Genomic DNA, 25739 nt, shown 5'->3' on the forward strand with positions numbered 1-25739 from the left:
GCATGAAATTTGATAGAATAGTGGAATCCCCAGATTGTCTGAAGAGGCCATTCGGCTCATCAGGTTAACATTGAGCCTACAAAGGGTATCTCCCAAGACCCAGCCCCCAACCTATCCCCACTTAACCTATATATTCCTGCACACTATGGGCAATATAGCATAGCCCCATCCAGCTATCCTGCATATCCTTTGGACTGTGGGATGAAACCGGAGCACCTGGAGGAAACCCGCACAGACATGGGGAGAATGTGGAGTTTGCATGCAGAAAGTCACCCGAGGCTGGAACCGAACCCAGCTCACCTAGAGCTGTGAGGTATCAGTGCTAACCATTCTGCCACCTGCAAAATAATAGTTTAATTGAGTTTCAGTGAGCACTCCTGGATCAGGTCGGTGCATGAGTTCCTTCTGTTTTATCTTGCCATGTGCCTTATTCCCATCCTCCCAAAACGCATTCAGTACCTGCACCAGTGTAACATTTTGTATACTCCACTATCCTATACACTGAGTAAATCTGCTAATTCAATACTTTGAAAAAGTTTGCCCTGCTATTCCTGGATTCATCCCCAGAATGAAAGACGATAAGTGCACAAAATTCCCCAATTTCTGATTTTCAGACCCAGGTTGGTTGATAGTACGGACTAGGTTTCTGTGTTTAGTAGGAGTTGCTATTTGTTTTAAGTAATTAGTCACTAGCTGCAGGTCAACAGGTATTAAATATTGTCATAACTCTGGTAGTTAAAACACACACATACACCCGCACTCTTGAGTGGTGCCCGCTGATCTAAATGTTTCTTTGACTCCCCTTTTCTGAATGCTTTCACTGATTTGCAAGAGGTGTCGGGTGGCTAGCTCACTTGCAAAAAGGTCTCTGATTTATTATTAAAGATCAGTGTATAGTAACTGCTGAAGGTCAGGTTAACTAAATTCCTTCAGGTTTAAAGTGAGTTTCCTTGCAGAGAAGGAGAAGCTGCCTGAGTTGGTGGAACTCAACCCTTCTCTGTGACTTGTTCCCTGCTCCAAACTGTCCAGTCACATGGGAAACAGTCATCTCTCAATTGTTGGCAAGCAAAAGACCCTTGTCATCAGCTGTCACCAGACCGTAGACCAATCAGCAACTTGATGCCAGCCAGCGCTTTATCTGAATGCAGAAACCGTTAGCACCTGTTTGTCTGTAACCACTTCGATTGTTGTTTATTCAAACTGCTAGTTATGCTTACCATGGGTGTCTAGTAACTTGCTTTCAAACCATGCAGCCATCCTTCTAAAACCAAGGTTTTAAAACAATCATTCATGGATTCATGGTCATCAGTAGACTCCTAATTTCAGATCTTTGTTGAATTCAAATTCCAACATCTGCTGTGGCAGGGTTTGCACTCACGTCCCCAGAACATTACCTGGGTCTCTGGATTAACAGTCCAGCGATAATACCACCAGGCCATCTTCTCCCCTAAAATGTTACACCAAATCATTCAGTTGGGTTCCAGTGTACACTGGAATTGTACACTGTGCATTGAATTTAGCACAATATTTATAAATATGTTTCTAACATTTAATTTTTTTAAAATGCTAATCTAGCTTGCTGCATTTATCGAGTCAGGTTAATACTCAACTAATGTACATCATTGCATAAACATCTCATTTTGAGAAGGGTGTCATGGGGAGAGGGTCAGGAGTGGGGAAGGGAATACAAACCTTTAATCAATCTATATTAAAACATGCCAGCAAGAAGGTGTCCACACCAGGCCAGTGTCACGTCCCAATATATGAAGTAATGAAAAGGGAGGCCAGCAATTGTTGTTGAGAGAGAGCCTGGGCATCCATAAGAGAACCTGGCTTCACTTTTCTCTCCACAGATGCTGCCGGATCTGCTGAGCATTTCTAGAAATTTTTGTTTTTGACTTCACTTGTTTGTTTGCAGACACAATGTACAAGATGGGTGTAAAGAAAGTTCCCCATTAAATTGAAGCCACCAACTGTAGTTAATGAGAAACTAAGGCGGGGTTTTCTTTAGAGAAGAAAATGTTGGAGAGGAAATTATAATTTTTAGAGGTCAAGGCAAAATAGATACTTTTGAAACCAGACCTAGGACACCTTGAAAAGTGCAAAAGACAGAAAAGTTTACTGAGGAGCCACAGCCTTTAATTACACTTGACGATATGCACACAAACACACAACACAAGAAAAAGTGGACAACTGTTAATGTTACGTGCTTTGCAATTTGCGTAACCTGATGGATATAGGTGGGATTTCTATTAAAATCTTGAGGGGACTTGACCAGGTGAATGCTGAAAGATGTTTCTCCTTCTGGGATAGACTAGAACAGAAGGATATGGTTCAAAATCTGTATTCAATTTTAATACAGAGATCAGGGATTGTATCGTCATACATTTGGAATTCTCTCCCCAGTGTCTGATGGAGGCAGGATCATTGAATTTTTTTAAGGCAGAGGTAGACTGGCTCTCTGGTCAGCCAAGAGTCTGTACAATTTTGGGGGTAGGCCAGGATGTAGAATTGAGGTAAAGGTCAAATCAACCATGATCTTATTGAACAGTGGAGCAGGTTTGAGCAGCTGAATGACCTATTCCTGCTGCTTATTTGGACGATGTGGAGGTACTGGTGTGGACAAGTTTAAAAATTTCACAGCACCAGGTTATAGTCCAACGGGTATATTTGGAAGCACTAGCTTTGAGCGCTGCTCCTTCATCAGGTAACTGTGGAGCTGGATCATAAGACACAGAATTTATAGCGAAAGATCACTGTGTCATGCAACTGATATGATATATTGAACAAACCATTTCTGTTGCATGACACATTTTTTGCTATAAATTGTCTTGTGATCTGGCTCCACAGCTACCTGACAGTAGAGTAGCACTCCGAAAGCTAGTGCTTCCAAATAAACCAGTTGGACTATAACCTGGTGTTGTGTGATTGTTAACGTATTTGTATTCGAAGTTTGGGAGAAGATTCGATAGTACAGAGAACACCGAACGGAGAATTCACCACAAAGGTATACAGGAAAGCCACACGCACAGACTACTACGAAAGCAACCACCCCAACACACACAAAAGAAGTTGCATCAAGACACTGTTCAAAAGGGCCACAACGCACTGCAGTACACCAGAACTGCAAAAAGAGGAAGAAGAACACCTATACAATGTATTCGCCAAAAACGGATACCCTTGCAATTTCATCAACAGATGCCTAAGGGAAAGACAACGGAACGAGGACATGCCACAACCCAAAGGACTAGCCACACTGCCATACAGCAAGAACATTTCTGAACTGACAGCCAGACCACTACAACCACTAGGACTCATAACAGCACACAAACCAACAGCCACTCTCAGACAACAACTCACCAGGACGAAGGACCCGATACCCAGCATGAGCAAAACCAATGTAGTGTACAAAATCCCATGCAAGGACTACACAAAACACTACACAGGATAAACAGGAAAACAGCTAACGGTCCGCATCCATGAGCACCAACTAGCCATGAAACGACATGACCAGCCATCCTTCGCAGCCACACATGCAGATGACAAGCAACATGACTTCGACTGGGACAACGCTACTATTATAGGACGAGCCAAACAAACAGAACAGCCAGGGAATTCCTAGAGGCATGGCACTCATCCACCGATTCAATCAATAAGCACATCGACTTGGACCCAATATACCGACCACTGCAACGGACAGCTGGAACTGACAACCGGAAGCAGCAGGTACAAATCACTAAATGCCGGAGGCAACATCACAGAAGCGCTTCACAGGAGGCTCCCAAGCACTGAGGATGTCACCTAGACAGGGGACGAAATGTCTGCAACACAAATTCCCAGCTCAGCGAACAGAACCACAACAACACACTTATTTGTATGTTCTCCTTCTCCTCCCACCCCAATAAAAAGACTTTTTTTCCAGCACATTCTGATGATCTTTAAACAAAGCAATTGTTTAATTGGACATTTTGGAAATATTTCAAAAGATTTTAATTTTTTTAATAACTAGAACTTGTCCTGTATTTTAAAAAACCGAAAGAACTGTGGATGCTGTAAATTAGAAACTAACAAATTGCTGGATAAGCTCAGCAGGTCTTGCAGCATCTGTGGAGAGAAATCAGTTAACATTTTGGATTGAGTGGCCCTTCCCCAGAAGGGTTCTGTATGCTTTGTGAAAGCCATTTAAGGTGATTTAAACTGGGTTACTGCTGGATTAGGAACCCTGTCTTTTTAAAATCATAAACCCATTTCAAATATGCTCCACATAGTTGCCAATATCAAGGACATAGAGATGTACAGCATGGGAACAGTCACTTCAGTCCAACTTGTCCATGCCGACCAGACCTTCTACATTAACCTAATCTAGTCTCGTTTGCCAGCACTTGGCCTCGTCATATGCCCATCCAGATGCCTTTGAAATGTTGTCATTGTACCAGCCTCCACCACTTCCTTTGGCAGCTCATTCCACCCTCTGTGGAAAAAGTTGTCCCTTGGATCCCTTTTTAAATCTTTCCCCTATCATCATAAACTGATGCCCTCTAGTTTTGGACTCTCCTATCTTGGGGGCAAAAGGCCTTGGCTATCCACCCTATCCATGCCCCTCATGATTTTATAAGCTTCTATAAGATCACCCCTCCTGGGAAAATAACTCCAGCCTATTCGACCTCTCCCTATAATGCAAGCCTCCAATACTGGCAGCATCCTGGTAAATCTGAACTGTTCCAAGTTTCACAATATCTTTTCTGTAGGAAGGAGACCAGAACTGAATGCGGTATTCCACAAGTGACCTAATCAATGTCCTGTACAGCTGCAATGTGACCTCCCAACTCCTATGCACTAACCAACAAAGGCAAGCGAACCAAATGCTGCCTTCACAAACCTGTCTACCTGCAACTCCACTTTCAAGGAACTATGAACCTGCACTCCAAGGTCTCTTTGTTCAGCAACACTCCCCAGGACCTTTTCCATTAATTGGATAAGTCCTCTCTGATTTGTCTTTCCAAAATGCAGCGCCTTTACATTTATCTAAATTAAACTCCATCTACCACTCCTCTGCCTATTTGCCCATCTGATCAAGATCCCGTTTTACTCTGCAGTAACCTCCTTCACTGTCCATGACATCATCAATTGCAGTGTCATCTGCAAACCATACCTTGGGTCACATCCAACTCATTTATATAAATGAAGAAAGGTAGTGACCCAGCGCCAATCCTTGTGGCACGCTGCTGGTCACAGGCCTCCAGTCTGGAAAACAACCCTCCCACCACCACCCTCTGTCTTCTAACATTTGAGCCAGTTCTGTATCCAAATGGCTACTTCTCCCTGTATTCCATGAGATCTAACCAAGGTTCTGTGGGGAACCTTACCAAACGCCTTACTGAAGTCCATAACAAGGAACCTCAATTATCCGAAGGACAAGTGCGAGGGTTATTTTGTTCGGTTAATCGAATGTTGGATAACTAAGCATCGGGCCCTTGTGATCTTGCCAGATAATCTGATTTCGGATAACTCAATAATCGAGGTTCCTCTGTAGATCACAGCCATCATTCTTCCCTCATCAATCTGCTTTGTCACTTCAAAAAAAGCTCAATCAAGTTTGTGAGACATGATTTCCCATGCAGAAAGCCATGTTGACTATCCCAAATCGGTCCTTGCCTTTCCAAATACAGGTAAATCCTGTCCCTCAGAATCCCCTCCAGCAACTTGCCCATCACTGATGTCCAGGCTTGCTGGTCTATTGTTCTCTGGCGTTTTCCTTATCACCTTTCTTAAATAGTGCTAACACATTGGCCAACCTCCAATCTTCCGGCACCTTCCCTGCGGTTATCGATGATGCAAATCCCCCAAGTCTCTCCTCCCTACCTTTTATCTTAGCCTGCTTGGCACACCCTCCTCATTCCTGAAGAAGGGCTTATGCCCGAAACGTCGATTCCCCTGCTCCTGGGATGCTGCCTGACCTCCTGCGCTTTTCCAGTAACACATGTTTCGGCTCTGATCTCCAGCATCTGCAGTCCTCACTTTCTCCTAGTTGACTTCAAGGTATCACTTTTTTTTTTGTTCCCTAAGTTCTCTCACTTGTACTCCAAAGTAAACACTGGTACTATCAAAATATTTAAAAATACATTTTTAAGATGCTGGTTGTGCTAGCTTTCAGAAGATTTGTGTTTAGCAACATGACAATAAATGAGCAGCAACTTCAAACAAATCACTTAAACCGAATGTTTTTCACCTGAATTTCAAAATCTTGGCTCCATCCATTGTGCATGTACTGCTTATTGATCAAATATTGTCAAGATTCTGTTGAGGGAAGTAATCAAAATTTGTATATTTAAATTCCTAAATTCTGTTCTAAATTTAGTGATGTCCTTGCGCTACCAATCTTCAAACAGGAAGAGTCCAACTTGCCACCAGAGAATGAGAATAAACTGCTACCCTTTCAGTATGTCCTGTGTGCTGCTACCTCTCCAGCTGTGAAGCTCCATGATGAAACGCTAACATATCTTAACCAAGGTAAGGGCAAGGGCTGCACTCTAGCTCAACTTTTATAAGTAATTCCAGTGTTGTTACTTAAACAGCTTGTAAATTAGCTGGTCTGATTCATTCTGGTGAGGGTGTCTGATGGCCTGCAATATATAAATGCAGTTCACTTCAGATTCTTGCCCTCTTCTTAAAATTCCATTTTAAACAATTTTTTTGATGTATTGTAAAGATAATTTGGGTTAAGTATTCTGGTTTGTTCTGTTTTTCAGGGCAGTCGTATGAAATTCGGATGCTTGACAATCGGAAAATTGGGGAGTTGCCTGAAATCAATGGCAAATATGTGAAGGTGGGAAAAGTAGAACATTTGTTGCCTGTTTTGCTTGACTATGCCATTTTTATCATATTCTAATAAATTAGCAATTTGTAATGCATTGTGTTGCCATGTTTCCTAATGGGAGTTGGACTGATTAATGTAGATTTGAAAGCCAATCTGTTAATAAATGTGTAACTGGACATATATAACTTGTTAGGTGCGAGGAAAGGAAATTAAATCAGTATTAATGATCAATGGTGGTTTTCTAAATATAAGTACAAGCTCATTAATTGTAATCCTTTTGAATCTTTGAATGTCAGTCGGTTGAATGAGAGGATCAGGTTGCCTGTTGAATTAAAAATTGTACTTGTGAAAAGTGTATTTGTTACGTTAAAGTCCAAGCATCCGCCCACTGAACCAAGTCAAGAGCTTCTGTAAATCCAGCATTGATCAAGTTTTTTTATTGTATGGCCATGTTTGAATTGCTCCTGATTTTCCATGCCCTTGAACACAGTTTCATTAGGAGGTATAACAACTGAACAACAATTCCCTGATGGGAATTATTAGTTGTCAGTGAAATGTGTTTGATTGTTATGTGGGTGTTAGGCATTAACTGAGACTTCACACTTGCCCTTGAAAACAGACATGGTGCGGGGTTGAGGTCTGGGTTGAAATTTGTATTTCCAGGTCAGGGTGGTGAGTGGCTTGAAGGGGAACTTATGGGGTGTTGTCCTCGACCTTGATGGAGATGGTCATGGGTTTGGAAGGATTTTTCCAATTTCTGCAGTGCATCTAGTCAATGAGGCATGCTACTACTGAATGTCAGTAGTGGAAGGAATGTATGTTTATGGATGTGGTGTCAGTGAAGTGGGCTACTTTGTCCTGGGTGCTGTTGGAGCTGCACTCATTCAGGCAAATTGGGAGCATATTCCATTACATTCCTGACTTGGTGGGCAAGCTTTTCAAAGTCAGGAGGTGAGTTACACACTAGCCTCTGACCAGCTTTTGTCATCACTTTTTATGTGGCGATTCCTGGTGAATAGTAGACCCCCAAGATGTTAATAATGGGGGATTCAGTGGTAATTCTATTGTCATGGGGTATTGGTTAGATTGTGTTTCTTATTGGAGATGGTCAGTGCCTGATATTTGTGTGGTGCGAGTGTCACTTGCCACTTTTCAGCTCAAGCCTGGCTATCGTTCAGGTCATCTTGCATTTGAGCATGGACTGCTTCAGCATCTGAAGAATTGTGAATGGCACTGAACATTGCGCAGACATCAGTGAACATCCTTACTTCTGACCTTGCAGTGGTCATTGATGATGCAGCTGAAGATGGTTGGGCCTAGGACCAAGTAACTACCTTCTCCTGTAACAGAGCCAATTCCTGGAGACTGAAACAGTTAGGGAAACCAAATGCAACAGAGTACTCCTTTCTCTTTAACTCCAACAAAGCTGTCAGGATCGGAGGGATTATGCTATAGGGAGAGGCTGACTAGACTGGGAGCTATTTTCTCTGGAGCTTCGGAGGTTGAAGGGTGACCTTATAGAGGTTTATGAAATCATGAGGATTGTGGCTAGAGTAAATAGATAAGGCCTTTTCCCTGGGGTAGGGGAGCTCCAGACTCGAGGGCACAGGTTTAAGGTGAAAGGGCAATGATTTTAAAGGGAGAATGTTTTCATGCAGAGGGTGGTGCGTGTAAGGAATGAGCTGCCAGAGGTGGTGGTGTAGGTTGGTACAATTACAACATGTAAAAGGCATTTGGATGGGTATATGAATAGCAAGGGTTTAGAGGGATATGGGCTTAGTGCTGGCAAATGGGACTAGGTCAGTTTAGGATATGGTTGGTATGGATGAGTTGGACCAAAGAGTCTCTTTCCATGCTGTATATTTCAGTGACTGTATAGTGTGTCTGAATCCCTTTCTCTGTCAGGGTCCCATTGTCTAGGTGATAGTTAATGGTTTGTCTCCACCCAATTAAACACCCAAGTGAATGCCTAGATACTGCTAATCAGATAAGGGATGCTGTTGAGGTCACTGTCTTTGGTGGGTTTTACATACTGGAGGACTCTGTCTTATTGTTATTGGAATGTAGGAGTTAGTGATGCAAATTGTTTAGCTATCTTTGACTGAGAACTCAAGTCACTGAAATTAATATTGATTCCTTGCAGCTATTAATGTGTCCTCCAGTATGATGACATTGCTGTGAAGTAAACCTTGCACAAATGAAACTTGACACAAAGCATGATAAAGCTTATTTAAGAGTACAGAAAAGGTTTACCAGGACATTGCCTGGACTGGGTGTGATTATTTGTTGGCGGTTGGCTAGACTGGGTTTGCGTTCACTGGAACGCAGGAGGTTGAGGGGTGACCTGATAGAAGTTTATAAGATTGTGAATGGCATGGATAGAGTGGAAAGTATGAGGCTTTTTTCCAGGGTGGAGGGGTCAGTTACTCGGGGACACAGGTTCAAGGTGCAAGGTGGGGGGTGGAGTTTAAATGAGCTGTGTGAGGCAAACCTTTCACACAGGGTGGTGAGTGCCTGGAACATGTTGCCAGAGGAGGTGGTTGAAACAGATACAATAGCAGCATTCAAGAAGCACCTGGACCAATACATGAATAGGGAGGGAATAGAGGGATATGGATCCTGTAACTGAAGACAGTTTTAGTATGGAAGAACAAAAGGTAGTAGTGGAGACTTGGAGGGCCTGTTCCTGTGCTGTATTGTTCTTTGTTCTTGCACTTGACCCAGCCAGCACATTATTATAACTTTTTAACAAAGCCTCATGTTTCTCATTGGAATGTTAGGGTGATGAGGGTAATAGGTAATTGACTTAAAATTGCGTGCACAATACTCTCTCCCTACTTATTGAAAGTTAAGACGCTGCTGAGTGATGCAGGCTTTGTTATACAAAGCTAATGGAGATTAGTGGGTAAAGATGTCACCCCCATATTCTGTTTAACCAAAAAACTATAAACAATAGGAGCAGGAGTCGGCCAATCAGCCCCTTGAGCTTGTTCCACCATTCAATAGGATCATGGCAAATTTGACATGTCCTCTTGCCTATCATTTTCCCATACCCCTTGATATCCTGACTGATTGCGAACCTTATCTATCTCAGCCTTAAATATGCACAAAGACTCTGTCCCTACAGCTCTCTGTGGCAAGGAGTTCTAAAGATACTCACCCCTCTGAGAGAAGAAATTCCTCCTCATCTTAGTCTTTAATTGCCGCTTTATTCTGAGACTGTACGCCCTCTGGTCCTGGACCCTCCCATGAGGGGAAGCATCCTCTCAGCACTTACCCTGTCAGAGATTATTTCATGTTCTTATAAACACCAGTGAATAGAATCCCAACCTGTTTAGCCTTTGCTCATGAGGCGTCCCTCCAAACCAGGGATCATCCGAGTGAACTTTCTCCCAAATGCTTCCAATGAAATGATGTCTTTCCTTCAATAAGGATATCAAAACTGCAGGCAGTACTTCAAATGTGGTCTCACCAGTACCTTGTATATTTGCAGCAAGACTCCCTCCTCTTGTACTCCAACTCCCTTGAAATAAGGGCCAACATTCCAGTAGCCTTCCTGATTACTTGCTGCCCCTGTGCTATCTGTGTTTTGTGAGCAAGTCGCTTTGTGTTGCAGCTTTCTACAGATTTTCTTGATTTAATTAATATTTTGTTCTTTTTGTTCTTTCTTCAAAATGAGCAACTTTGCATTTTCTCCACATTTGCAAATTTTGCCTACTTACCTGACCTATCAATATCTCTCAAACTATTTGTATCCCTCTCGCAACCTGCTTTTCCACTTGTTTTTGTCATCTGCAAATTTGGCTGCCATACATAACTTGGATGTAGTGAATGTTGTAAACTATTTTGGTCCCAGCCGTGATCCCTGTGGTACCCCACTGGTCACAGATCACCAAGCTGAAAAAGCACCCCTTATCTCCACTCACTCTGTCCTGACAATTAGCCAATTCTCTATCCATGCCAATACACTACTTCCAATTAGGTGGGACTCGACCTTTTAATGAAGTAGCTTGTCGAAGGCCTTCTGGAAGTCCAAGTGCAACATGTTTTCTGGTTCCTTCTCCATCCACTTTGGTTGAGATTCCTTGTAAAACTGTAGTCCGACACAATTTCCCTTTCATGAAGCCATCTGACTCCGCTTGCTGAGATTAATTTTCCAAATATTGTGCTCTTATTTAATTAATTCCAATACTTTTACAACAATAGATGTTTGGCTAATTGGCCTATAGTTAATTGCGTTTTTGTCTCCTCCCTTTTTGAATAAGGGAATAGCATTGGTCATTTTCTGATCCTCCAGACCAGAAACACGCTGGTAGCAGTTGTGAAAGTAAGGCAGTACTTAACAAGCATGGCAATCAGATTATCAAGGTTCATTCTTCACGATTAACCAGAATTAATTATAAAATCTGAGCAGCTGATGGAAGTCAGTGAGGCACCTTGTACCTCAAATGCTCATATGTTTTGTGTTGAAGGTCTTGAGGAACTGAATGTAGTTGGTCAAGAGCTGGATAGTGGTCATGAGCTACAGGACAAGGCTATCATGTCCAAAGACAAGTTACCCAGAGTGAGTCCTCGGGTGACCCTTGTTCTGGAGATATCTAGATATCTGTTAAATATTGGGTAGCAGTCAAGAAATGAGGTCTGTGGACTGACTGAGTAGAACAAGAATGGAAGGAAATGCAATCCAAGGACTGGAAATGACTTTTGCATTTGAAAATTTTCAGATACCAGTGAAAGATCCTCCAGTAGTGCAAGTGGGAAAGCTTATGGTCAGTGTCTTGACGGGTATAAAAGTGCAGTTAGATGTTGTAATTATAATAGTAATAAAATGAAATGAAGTCCACAGAAATCTTTGAACAGACCTAGAACCAGGATTCCTTATGCTCATGAAGGTTATGTGCATGCATATACAATTATAGAATCCTACAGTGTAGTTGCAGGCCATTTGGCCCTTCAAGTTCACGCTGACTCTCCAAAGAGCATCTCTTCCCAGATCTACCCCCTACTCTATTCCCTGTAACCCAGAATTTCCCATGGCCAATCCACCTAACCTGCATGTCTTTAGTCTATGGGAGGAAACCCATGCAGGCATTGGGAGAATGTGCAAACACCATACAGCTAGTCGTCCAAGACTGGAATTGAACCTGGGTCATTGGTGCTGAGGTAGCAGTGTCGAGCTGTGTGTGCATGTACTCCTCGATATAATCTGATTCTACCAAGTTCTTAACCAGTGCGTTCCAGATCATTATCTGTGTGGAGGAGTTTCTCCTCATTTCATTGGATCCCAGTAATTACGAGAATAAACTAATGATGGACAAAACTGAGGGATTTTGATAACTGGTGATCGTTTGGTCTGAGGAACTAGAGAAGGGTTAATTTGTCAGCAAGATGGGTTTGTACTAAAAATATCCTTGCAAATAAGACTTATAGGGCTAAAATTAGACTAGTTGCCCAGAGTTTGGAAGAGTGGTAGGGGTTACAGGTGTGAGTGGATTCTTCCATTGTTGGAGAGAGTATTTGGAAAATCTTGAGCAATTTTGTTCACGTGCTAATGAGATTATTGATCAGTTGACAAAAAAAAACTTTCCCAGTGTGGATATTTAGCAGTGAGACTTGCTGAAATCGATTGTACAATCCACTTTTGGGTGAACGCGATGTTGCTTGTCCTCATCCAAGGAAAGTTTTCAGCCACCTTGTTGCAGGATAATGATTTATTGCAGCAATGTGAAGTTTAAGAAATGTTATTAATAAGATTAGAGTTTAAAATTGGGAGTCAAGTTACTGGGGTCTTTGGTTTAGATATTAAGCAAAGAAGGCCTGGAATAGCATTAAATCAACAACCTTATTCCATTCCAGTTAGTTATGTTAGATCATCCCAAAATCTCTATACCTATTGATGGGAGAGCAGTTGTGCAGCTTGATATCAACAGACAGTAATAAGGTGGTTATGCTGGAACTGTGCAAAATGCTAGTTCAGCCACAGTTGGAGCACTGCATGCAGTTCTGGCCACTACACTGTAGGAGCGATGTGATTGCACCAGAGAGGGTGCAGATGTGAGTTGCCAACCAGAATGCAGCCTGGGCTGGAAGGTCTGAGCTGTGGGGAAAGATCAGTTAGGCTGGGAAAGGTTTTCTTGGAGCAGCAAAGGCTGAGAACTGACCTGATAAAAGGTTGAGGGGCATAGATGAGGAAGGCATCTTTTTCTATTAGTAGAGGGATCAATAATTATACACCGTAGATTTAAGATAATAGGTAGAAACAAAGAGGAGCATTAAGAATTCTTTTCACTCTGAGGATGGTGGGAGTCTGGAACTCCTCTACCTGAAAAGGTAGTTAAATTAGAAGCTCAACATTGAAGCAGTTTTTAGATGTATGCTTGTGTTGCATTTAGTCCCTCCAGGCTTTGGACCAAGAGCTGGAAAATGGGATTAGTGTAGTCAGATCTTTGACTGACATGGACAAAATAGTCTGAATGGTTGCCTCCTGTGCTGTGAACATCTGTATCTATAGTTGATTCAGCTGGCTGGCTATTCTGCTTAGACCTAATGCTAGTTTTGATGTGTTGGAGTTAATACTACTATGAAACAGCCTAAAATCATGAGGCAAATAAAACATTCATTTGAAAAATCTGGAAAAATGTACATTAAATTTCCATGTTTAGATGATCTGAAGAACATAGTGATATATTTTTAGTGATGCTTCACATGCTAATCTTACTGATAGGTGTTCAAGTGCAGTGGTTTTGTAATATGTCTCATGGGGAAAAATGGGGCCCCTGCCTTGAGCTTAAGAAGCTAAAGAAATAACAGGTGTTAAAAGTATTTTAGCTGCTGAAACAATGGCTCCTGTCAAAGCAATTTCTTACATACTTTGACAAACAGAATCTAAGAATTTTTACAAGATATCCAATGAAGATGTTTTACCTAATGAAGGTTATGTAGCTAGTCTTTCATTTTGGGATGGTGCATACTCAAAAGTGCAAGTGAAAAAGGTTTATAGATTAACCCTTCTCACTTAAAACAATGCTGGAGAATTGGTGACTGCAAGTATTCAACTGAATTTTTGCTTTACAAAAGCTCTTTTTGGGGGGGAGGGGAGAATTAAGTATGTTAAAGGTCTGGTAAAATTGGCGTTGTCTTGCAGTGTGGTTCTTTGTACAGAATCTGAAGGTTTCTGATGACATTTTTTTGAAATTTGAGTGCTGGTGTGTTTTTTTTCCCTAGAAGTGGTGAGATCTCCGCAGATCCTGTAAGATTAGTGAGGACTGCTGGGATAGTGTTCTACAGAATATGCTGAAGTGCAATAAGCATTTGTGTGTTTTTTTTAAAGTGTAGGATGAGCGTGGGAAAGGTTTTACTGTGTCTTAAAATGTTCTGTTTTAAAACAAGGGTAGTTATTAAAGCAAGTGGATGTGAGGAGTGACTAACCCTGTGAATAGTACCATGGCTGGCAATTTTGGGGAAAAAATTTATCCTCTCATTATTCTCATCCATCTTATCACTTGTGATTCATTGTAATCTTGCTGTTGACTCAACCTACTTATTCATTTTAATTTTAATGTGCAATTATATTGACATAAGTTTAAGGTAAGCATGAACAATTGGGGTAATTCATGAAAACAGTGCTTTCCTTTTGTCTCCCCACTAGAGTATTATCCGAGTGGTGTTTCACGACCGGCGTCTACAGTACACTGAGCACCAGCAGTTGGAAGGATGGAGGTGGAACCGGCCAGGAGACAGGATCCTAGATTTAGGTAAATTGGTGCAGTGCAGACTTTCAGGCATGCATGTAAACATTGTTTTGAGTGCTTCAGGCCAAGGGCATGTTTAATCTAATGTTTGACTTGATGTGCAAAAGTTGTTGTATTATGCAAAATCCTGAATGAGCGGATTCCCGTCTTGACAAACTGCAGCGTGCTCTTGATGCTGAATTAATTTTCTCTTGACCTACGTCAGTGCAGCATTACAAGCTGTCCATATCTGTAGTCTTTCCACATTAGTGGAATGTATGTTGAGCAGGTGCTTGCCCCTCCTTGGCAGGGAATGATTTGAGGTTTTATCATCCCAGGCCATGCTCACATTCATAAGGTTGTGAAGATATGTGAGAAATATTGGAGACTAGGTAATTGCGTACCTCTAGGTTTCTAAATGGCACTTGGCAAGGAATGATAATTCCCTCAGAAGCCAGATACCAGCCTTTCCTTAATAATAATGGATTTATTCACCAGAATGCAGCATTATGCTACTACCATGTTACAAAATCCCAATTAATGCATTTTAGCTGTGTATCCATAACCTTGATAACAGTTAACAAAACAGTATTTCAAAAGACAGAAAATAATAAATTTTCCTATCCTGTATAATGCATCATATGCAAGACCCTGTTCTAGAATCTCCACTAAGCATTTTGTGAGAGCATTTGCTTTTGTAAAGGAATCTTAACAATTACCTTGTGTTGACCAAGTTTACATTGGAGATGTATTTTCTATCCAATATTTCTTTGACATTAACAAGATCAATCCTTAACCTTTCTGGAGTTTTACTTTTTTGTCGAATGTACTTTCTCCCTCAGGGAGCAATAAGCTATATGATATTCAATGGGTAAACTCAAATTCTCAGACTCCCCTACCCCAGATACACCCAGTATAAATTTTCCCTAAAATATGCTCCAAGGAAAACGCCATATCTATTGCTTTTGAGGGCCAGTGTTCTTGCAGTTGCACTTTTTGCTTCTATTCTCTTGTTTTCCTTTGGCCTGGGAAGCTATGTTTTGTTTTCATCCACCAAGGATGCTATAATGCTCACTTGTACTCTAGCACTGATGTTTGGCATGACAATCATCACTGAGAAGGACTAATTTCATAGCTTACCTTTTGGGTTCCTCAAGGCTTGAGTATGCATTGTCCTGTATTTTAATTTTTTAAAATGTTTTTTATGTGACTGTCGATCATCCACAACTGTAGGATATTTTATCATGCCACTATAACGGTTCAGTTCCTGCAATAACCAAGTGCTGTTTATCTGCACATGAGTAGTATTTTTTCCAGATTGTTGAAGCAAAATTAAATCTACCTCTGCAGAGGAACCTCGATTATTCGAATTATTTTCCAAGATCGCAAGGTCCAGATGCTTGGCTGAACTGTTATCTGGCATTCGGTTATCCAGAATTCGATTAACTGAATGAAATACCTCCCACCTGTGTCCTTAATATAATCGAGGGTCCTCTGTATATTTAAAGGTACCTAAATCCTGACACCCAATTTTAAACTCACTACTATTATTGCTTACAAACAAATTGCTCAAATTACATAGAACCTATCCACAGAGAATCATCATGAAAATGTCTGAGACTTTTATATTGTGGTATGATTAGAACATTGTTAGATCTGGTTTCAGTTGAATATAACCTTTTAGCAAGATAGGCTTAACTAAGGAATATCCATATCCCTAATGATACCATAATCATTCAGTTCATAAATGCATTTGTTTATTCTCAAGTCTTCTATCACTAGCCTCTTTAGAAGGTTTCAAGTACAATCAGTTAGAAATAAGACCATAAGACATAGGAGCAGAAACTAGACTGTTTAGCTTATTGAGTCTGCTCTGCCATTCAATCAGGGCTGGTCTGTTTCTCAACCCCATTCTCCCGCTTTCTCCCCGTAACCCTTTTCCCTGTGATTATCCTGTGTTCATTTGAATATGTCGTCAATGAGGAAAATTTCAGGATTACTTTTTGTGCTATGGGGGAGTCCACTCCTAATATCTTGATTTCCGATTTAAAGAAAACACAGAAAATACTGGAGAAACTCAGCCGGTCTGGCAGCATCTGTTGAGAGAAACCGTTAACATTTCTAATCCGACATGATTCTTCAGTTAAGTTGCAAGAAAGATTCATAATAGACTCAAAACATCAACGCTGAGAGAAAGAGTGTTGATGTTTTGAGTCTATTATGAATCTTTCTTGCAACTCTCAACTGAAGAATCATCATGTCGGATTTGAACTGTTAACTGTTTCTCTCTCAGATGCTGCCAGACTGGCTGAGTTTCTTGTGCATTGAGTTATTTCAGGTTTCCGACGTCTGCCATATTTTGCTTTTATTTTAATTTCCAAGACTCTTCAAAATGCCAAGCCACTTGTTTCGCTTTCACTTTATATGACCCATCTGGGAGGACATTTTTCCACAAATATCCATCTAAATGATAAGACTTGCTGGTCCCTACCTGGCACCTCCGTGTAGACACAATTCTTTCCAACTATCCAATTTTCTTTTGCCTCCTCTTCATTTATCTTCAGTTTTGTTGGCAACCAGCAGAACCTCTTGGTTATAAGGGCTTTTACTTCAAATGGTGTGCGAGGTTATTCTGTAGTCCTGATTGTTTTGCATATTCTAGTCAAGGTACAGCTTCTACTTGGATTTCTGTGTCTTACTGGACTGCTGCAGGATCTCTCCTTACTATGATCAGAAGTTCTGACACAAGTATGTGATTATTTCGTAGCTCAAGCCACTATCAAATCATGTTTGAGAACTAACGCTGCATTTCCTTGTTTTTGCATTTAGACTCATTTTGTCAACCCATTAACCTTGCCTCTTGTCCATCATCTTGAACTTTTAGCTCGTGTTTGAATTTGCCAGTGGCTTTCCCTGCTCTCTCTCAATATTCATATACCTTCACTGGACTCTTCTGCTTTGTACACTATTTGAGTACTCACTCTAGGCATATAGGTATCATTCTGCCTGTCACCAGTGTCTTATCTACTGTGTTCTGTTCCTCATAACTGTCAAAACATAATTGAGAGAGGTATAGGGTGTCTCATCATCTTCAGTTAACTACTCAGAAGTAATCATCAACTCACCAATTAGCCAAGATAAGTGTACCCTTATTGTTTGACTACCCAATTGGAGAACCACTTTCTATCACCCTATCATCATCTCTGGATTTTTCTTTCACTTTTTCTGACCCTCTCTCTTCTCATCTTCAGTGCTTTAGAGTTTTCTCTGAGACTTCTGTCTTGATGAATGTTTTTCTTGGGTGTAAAACATTCAATTGTCCACAAAAAAAACTAATTACAGCCCCATCTAAGGTTAAAGGATTATCATACAGCACAGAAGGTGTTTTGGGATTTCTTCCATAGACCAATTGATCAGAAGTATAGCCCTCTGTCATCTGAAGCAAATTCTTTGGAAGCACTCTTGACAGAGCTAACAAAGTGACCCCTCCCACCACTTTGGGAGTAGACTAGGGTTTTGCAGCTGTACTGGAACTGCTTGGCTTGGAGGTGGCTATCTGGAGCATAAATCTTCAGTTCTGGTGGTGGAAGGTTGTCGTGGCCCATAGCCTTGTTAGTATCCAGTTTTTTTTTTAAAGCTATTTCTTGACTCCACATAGCTACAGACTGGCATCTGTGATGCTGGGAATCTCGTGCATAGGCTGAGATAGGTCATCCAGTTGCCACTTCTGGCAGAGGTTGCTGCAAATGCCTTTAAACGGATGTGCTGTGCTTTCCATCATTTAAGGGATATTTTGGAGCTGCCTCCTCCAGTGAGTTTAATTATTCAATGCCATTCATGAGTGGCAGGACTTCAATTGATTTATTGTTTGTGGCACAGCTTGGCTCTTGCTAATTGTGCTGTTTGGCGTGCAAGCTTCACTAGGAAAGCACCTCCATTTTTATTTCGGCATGGTGCTGCTCCTGATGTGACTACCCGCACTCTTCATTGAACTAGGGTTGATCCCTTGATTTAATGGTCACGGTGGAGTTGGGGGATATGCCAGGCTATGAGGTTACAGATTGTTGTTGACTACAATTTTGCTGGTGGCTCACCCACCATATGAACCATGCCTTTTTATTTTTTCTTTAAAAAAGCAGGGCTACAATGAAAGAGAACTATTTTTAAACTGGGGAATTATTAGGATGGCTCCACAATTTCACAACAAGGAATCTGATACCTATTGTGATTTTTTTTTTGTGAGACTGTGAGTTCCTGTAATGTGCAGATGATCAAATGTGAGATTTGTTGTTTATAGGTGAAGCTGGTTGATTCTTGGCTAACTGAGCTGGTTGGAATTGAAAACAAGTTAACAATACAGACGCAAAAGCATGTGTTGTTTTCCCCAGGCGACGCTACCTGTTTTTTGCAGTAAAATAACTTCAGTTTTAAACCTCAAGAAAACCAGTCACCATTCCTACAGTTGTTGTGAGCTGTGACTTTTGAATTAATAAATCGGAGACATTTTATCAAGTGTATCAGTCACTCTGCACTTCCTACAAGCCAGTGGAACTTCTCAAGAAAGTCAACTGAATACCAAGGAACTGGCTGGTTATCTCAACATCCAAATCAGGAAGCAAAAACCCACCAAACTGACTTTCCAGTTTTTCTCTTCCTCCGCCAATAGTCTTTCTCCTTCTTTTAGGAGAAGGATATAGACCATCTGTTCAGTTGATCTAATCAGTGGCAAATGAAACTCGGTCCGGATAAATGTTAGGTGATGCTCTTGGGTGAGACAAACAAGGCAAGGGAATACATGATCGGTCACAGCTGGAGTATTGTGTGCAATTCTGAACCTGCATTATAGGAAGAATGTGACAGCACTGGAGAGGTGACAGAGGAGTCTGAATGCTGCCTGGGCTGGAAGGTTTCAGTTACGGAGAGAGATTGGGCAGACTGTGGGGTTGTTTTTCTTTAGAGCAAAGGAGATTGAGAGGGGACACGATTAAGGTATAAAATTGAGGAGCATAGAGTAGACAGGAAAAAAGGTTTCTCCTTGATGAAATAGGTCAATGACATGATCGATGGAAAAAATATTTTTACCCAGAGGAAAGTGAGAATTTGGAATACTGTACCAAAAAGGCAATAAAGGCAGGCATTCTCAACGTTGAAGAAGTATTGAGATGTGCACTTTCATTCAGGGCATGCAAGGCTGTGGACCAAATGCTGGAAATGGGGCTAAAATAGTTGGGAGATTTTTGACTGTTGTGGACCCAATTGGCTGAGAGGCCTTTTTCTGTGCTGCAGATCTTTGACTCTGCTTGTCTGTGTGCAATTATAGGGGAATTAGTTTTAGTTAATGTTGTATGTCCATGATTTGTATTTGTTTACTTGTAGCTCTAGTGTAATTGCTTATTAGTAATTTTTGTAATTTTTTAATTTGTATTTTTAAAAATTTTTATTATAAAAATTTTTGTTGTGTACAGAAACTTGGGCTGTGCTTTCCATCAACTGTGGCCTGAATGTCAGGTAAATTGGGGTACTGTTTAGTTTTTCAAAAAAACTTTTATGTTGGTATACGCCATGATTAACGGGGCTTAATATACAGTGCAACATCCCAATGGTCTTAACGTTGCACCTCCTGCTTGTCCAGTTTTCAGTTGTTAGATTTATTAAAAATCTGTCCTATTAAGCAAGGTGGCAGTACCGTATGACACAATGTAGGATATCCTCCGTTTGAAGGTGAGACTTCGTCTCCACGTGGACAGATGCATCAGTAAGTAGATTGGTGAGGAGACTGTCAAGTAGAATTCTCCCTCTTGGTGCACTCGTCATCTGCTACACAGAGTCCAGCAACAATGTCCTTTGTGATGCAACATTTGCTTGTTTTTTGACTACATAATATGACCAAATGCAATATTAAAATACTTGGAAGAGTAACTCATTGACTAGTTGTTCAATTTGAATTTGTGTTTCTGCAATAATTCCTACCCCTCTCTCTCTCTTTCAGATATCCCTTTATCAGTAGGAATTGTCGACCCCAGAGCAAATCCAACACAACTAAATACAGTGGAGTTTCTTTGGGACCCTTCAAAGAGAACCTCCGTATTTATCCAGGTATAATGTCTCTTCAGTATTCAGGGTTTTTGCCCATCCTGGTTATTTAGTGGTGAGCATATATTTTTCTCATCCATAGCAATTTTGAGTAGAAATTAAAAAGTTTTGGGGTGTGATTAAATTTATTTTTATTCCTCTACTTAGAGTCATAGAGGTATACAGCACGGAAACAGACCCTTCGGTCCATCCTATCCATGCTGATCAGGTATCCCAACCCAATCTAGTTCCACCTGCCAGCACCCGCCCCATATCCCTCCAAACCCTTCCTAGTCACATACCCATCCAAATGCCTCTTAAATCTCAATTGTACCAGCCTCCGCCACTTCCTCTGGCAGCTCATTCCATACACGTACCACCCTCTGAGTGAAAAAGCTGCCCCTTGGGTCTCTCTTACATCTTTCCCCTATCACCCTAAACCTATGCCCTCTAGTTCTGAGCTCCCCCACTCCAGGGAAAAGACTTTTTGTCTATTTATTCTATCCATGCCCCTCATGATTTTGTAAACCTCTATAAGGTCACCCCTCAGCCCCCAACGCTCCAGGGAAAGCAGCCCCAGCCTTAACAGCCTCTCCCTATAGCTGAAATCCTCCAACCTTGGCAACGTCCTTGTAAATCTTTTCTGAACCATTTTTCAAGTTTCACAACATCTTTCCAATCGGAAGGAGACCAGAATTACGTGCAGTATTGCAGCCTAGTGGCCTAACTAGTGTCCTGTACAGCCGCAACATGACCTCCCAACTCCTGTACTCAGTACTCTGACCGATTAAAGGAAAGCATACCAAACGCCTTTTGTTTTTGTCTTAACATTATGATATTTTAACCAGTTAATATCATGTTTCCCATTTTAACCATGCCTTAATCCTCAATTGTTGGGTTATGAGAAACCCAGTTAACACTAGGCATATGAAAGATCTGCTCTTGCATGGATGTGATTGCTCCTGGGAAATGCCAATCTGGAAATCTGGTGAGGACTGAATTTGCATGAGCTGTGGTGTCCTGAAGTCAATTGGCCTGTTGCCAAACGCTATCACTTGTTTGAAAGGTGCCAACTTACAGAAGATTAATGAACTGGATTCCAGCATGAACTTGTGCATAAGATATGAGTGAAAAATTAACATTTGTAAGATACTTCTGCAAACATTGATGCTTGAAATTTGAGTTGCAATTCTAGAGTTCAGTACCTGTGTTGTCCAAACAATTGTCTTTTTTTTCGGAGATAATTCTAATCCTCTCCAATTTCCAGCAAAACAGTACACTGTTTCCTTTTCTTGCTGCATTTCAACCTCAAATTAATTGAAGATCACTTCCCAAAATAAGACCAAAACAAAATAGAAACAATTTATTTTTATCCTTGCCAGATGGAGAGGATAAAGAAAATGTGTGCAAGTTTAAGTCTAAATTCTGTTGTCTGAATTTGAATTTTACGAATGGGTTCTCCAGATTTCACATTCATTTCCAAATGTGCATCTATTTATGTAATGGATGGGGGAAGGATTAGCTGATTCATACTACAACAGAGCCACCTTCCACAGCAACAATGAGTTACTGCATTATTACTGATTTACAACGTTATGCTTATGTGAAACAAAGTAGTACCAATAAAGCAGGGAATGTCCTCCTTGAGAGTTTGAAAATCCAATCACATTTCTGTGAACCTTTCACAGAAATGAGGCCTCCCTGATTTTTCTCAAATATATCTGAATATGGTTTTAGTTCATGGGATGTGAGTGTTGGTGTCAAGGCCAACATTTGTTGACAGCTCTATTGCTGCCCTTTAAGGTAGTGGTGAGCTGCCAACTCAAATTACTGTAGTCCATGTGATGTCATGATGTGGAGCTGTGTTAGGAAGAGTGTTCCAGAAATTTGACTCTGCCTAAGCGATGACTATATAGTTCCAAGTCATGATGGTATTTAATAGGAGGGGAGTTTATAGATGATGCTGTTTCTATGCATCTGCTTTAATTAACAAAGGGGTCCCTTCCTTTGTGGATACATTTCTCCCAAACCAAATTGATTTGTTTTAAGAGGAGCCAATTCAACCAGGCTTTCTTAAGCTAACAAAATAGTTTCTTAATTACTGCACGCAAGAAGGAATAATGCAGTGCACACACATTAGAGATAAGTAAGTCCAAACGAGGATAAAAGTTTTTTTAAAAAAATCTACAAATGAGTCTTGATGGGTCATTTGGGAAGAATGGAGTCTAACGTCGCAGCCACGACATCACGTCTTACTGGTAACACTGGCGTTGGTATTTAATTTTGAGATTCTTGGCATTGCAGGTCCATTGAAATTCCTTTGACCTAATTTCATTTGACGTGGAGGTGCTGGTGCTGGACTGGGTCAAAAATCACATGACAGGTTCTAGTCGAACAGGTTTATTTGAGGAAAAAAAACAAGCTTTCGGAATCTCACTCCTCCTCCAGATGCTAGTGTGAAGAGACATCTGGCACAGAAGTTTATAAGTGAAAGATCAGCGGGGTCATATATTTGAGATGAATGTATTGGACAAACCTAAGATGGATATTAAATCTTTAATTGGTTAGAATGAAGATACGGGTTTCGATTTGATTAATATGCTCCAGCAACTCTGGAAGCTTGACACTCTGGACAAAGCAGCCCTTTTGACTGGCACCACATGCACAAACATCCACTTCCTCCATCGCTAACACACAGTATTAGCAGTGTGTCCCATCTACAAAATGCTTTGGAGAAATTTACCAAGATTTCTTAGGACCTTCCAAACATCAACTGCTTCCATTTAGAAGGACAAGGGCAGCCGATACAGAGGAATACTTCCATATCCCCAGCCTCCCAACCCCACCACCGAGTCACTCATCCTGGCTTGGAAATGTATCATCATCCCTTCAGTTGTCCTGGGTCAAAATTCTGGTTCTTACTCCCTAACGAAATTGTGGGTCAACTCAAAACACATGGTCTGCAGCGGTTCAAGACAGCAGCTCACCAGCACCTTCTCTAGGGCAGGTAGAGATGGGCAATAAATGCTGGCCAGTCAGTGACAGCCATATCAAAATACTCATTATACTGATTAATTTACTTACATGAATCATAAAAAGAAACTCCCTTGTACAGAATTTAAATGAGGTGCTCCGACTTCATTAAAAGCTAATTATTACGTTTGAATTTAAGGATAGGTAGCATTGATATATTATTGCCGAACTGACTAACTTGAGGCCCTATGAATCTGGTTCAACTCTTCCAGAGGATGGGGAATTTAAACTAAACTAATAACTGTGGACTAGATACCTAGTTTTAGTGATAGTGACCATGGGGTGAGGTGTTTGTTTGTGTGTTTGTTGAATCCTCCTTCACGAAAGTGGTTCAGAGGAGGATGTGTGTTCGTTCTTGGTTTGCCTGATATGAGACACCAGTCCCACAGCAATGTGGCTGGCTCTGTTTTAATTATCCTTTGCATCAATCCGTATATACCAGAGAGATTCCTGATGAAGGGCTTTTACCTGAAACTTTGACTCTCCTCCTCTGATGCTGCCTGACCTGCTGTGCTTTTCCAGCACCACACTCTCAACTCTAATCTCCAGTCCTCACTTTCACCTAATCAATCTGTTATAGACAATTATTAGGTCCATTCATAAAACCGGATAGAAAACTGGCATTGATCTGGGCACAGAAATGACAAAAACCACCCCTGCCTTGTCACCTCTGCAAGGTTGTCCTCCTCCTAACCCCTCAGAATAACTTTGAAATGATAAAAGTGACTACAGGGGTAGAGCCTCCCACCCGCCCTCCTCCTCTAACCTAATAATACGACCCGTTGTGATAAGCAGGTAAGTGCTGCATTTTGCTTGTTTGTTTCTTTAGATCTAGTTTTTAAAGTTTACCTTTTAGAGGGATGGCAGCGAAGGCAGTGCAATGTTCCTCTTGCAACATGTATGAGGTGAGAGAAGCCATTAGCGTCCCTCCTGATTACACTTGCAAGAAGTGCACCCATCTCCAGCTCCTCCAGGACCGTGTTAGGGAACTGGAGCTGGAGTTGGATGAACTGCGGATCATTCGGGAGGCAGAGGTGGTCATAGATCAGAGCTTTAGGGAAGTAGTTACTCCGAAAGTTATAGAGAGATGGGTGACAGTGAGGGGGAGTGAGAGGAAGCAGCCAGTGCAGGGACCTCCTGCGGTCATTCCCCTCAAGAACAAGTATACCGTTTTGGATACTTGTGGGGGGGGATGACTTACCAGGGGTAAGCAACGAGGTTCAGGCCTCTGGCACGGAGCCTGTCCCCGTTGCTCAGAAGGGAAGGGTGGTGAAAGGTAGAGCGATAGTTATTGGGGACTCAATAGTGAGGGGCACAGATAGGCGGTTTTGCGGGGGTGACAGAGACTCACGATTGGTATGTTGCCTCCCAGGTGCAAGGGTACGTGATGTCTCTGATCGTGTTTTCCGGGTCCTTAAGGGGGAGGGGGAGCAGCCCCAGATCGTGGTCCACGTTGGCACCAACGACATAGGTAGAAAGAGGGGTGAGGATGTTAGACAGGCTTTCAGGGAGCTAGGTTGAAAGCTCAGAGCTAGAATGAACAGAGTTGTTGTCTCTGGTTTGTTACCCGTGCCACGTGATAGAGAGTCGAGGAATAGGGAGAGAGAAGAGTTAAATGCGTGGCTACAGGGGTGGTGCAGGAGGGAGGGATTCTGGTATTTGGATAACTGGGGTTCTTTCTGGGGAAGGTGGGACCTCTATAAACAGGATGGTCTACACCTGAACCTGAGGGGCACCAGTATCCTTGGGGGGAGGTTTGCTAGTACTCTTTGGGAGGGTTTAAACTAACTCTGCAGGGGCATGGGAACCTGGAGTGTAGCTTTAGGGTACAGGACCTTGAGTATAGGGAGGTTAGGAACATGGCATCGATCTCTGAGGAGGGTGCCTGTAAACAAGAAGGTGGCTTGAAGTGTGTATACTTCAATGCCAGAAGTATAAGAAATAAGGTAGGTGAGCTTGCAGCATGGGTTGGTACCTGGGACTTTGATGTTGTGGCCATCACAGAGATGTGGGTAGAACAGGGACAGGAATGGCTGTTGCAGGTTCCAGGGTTTAAATGTTTTAGTAGGGTCAGAGATGGGGGTAAA

The 25739-nt window shown here is 41.6% G+C and overlaps 1 protein-coding gene across 3 annotated transcripts in view; it reads left to right on the plus strand.

The window, feature by feature from the left end:
- The window catches only part of tfcp2 (transcription factor CP2), a 135704-nt gene that overhangs the window by 36693 nt on the left and 73272 nt on the right, over positions 1–25739 (plus strand). For all 3 annotated transcript variants that reach the window (XM_072567302.1, XM_072567300.1, XM_072567301.1), the window contains 4 exons: positions 6359–6510; positions 6750–6826; positions 14466–14571; positions 20537–20643. In XM_072567302.1, the coding sequence (XP_072423403.1) occupies positions 6359–6510; positions 6750–6826; positions 14466–14571; positions 20537–20643 (442 nt within the window). The remainder of the gene's footprint in view (positions 1–6358; positions 6511–6749; positions 6827–14465; positions 14572–20536; positions 20644–25739) is intronic.

This window comes from Chiloscyllium punctatum, chromosome X (genome assembly GCF_047496795.1).
Source record: "Chiloscyllium punctatum isolate Juve2018m chromosome X, sChiPun1.3, whole genome shotgun sequence".
NCBI lineage: Eukaryota > Metazoa > Chordata > Chondrichthyes > Orectolobiformes > Hemiscylliidae > Chiloscyllium > Chiloscyllium punctatum.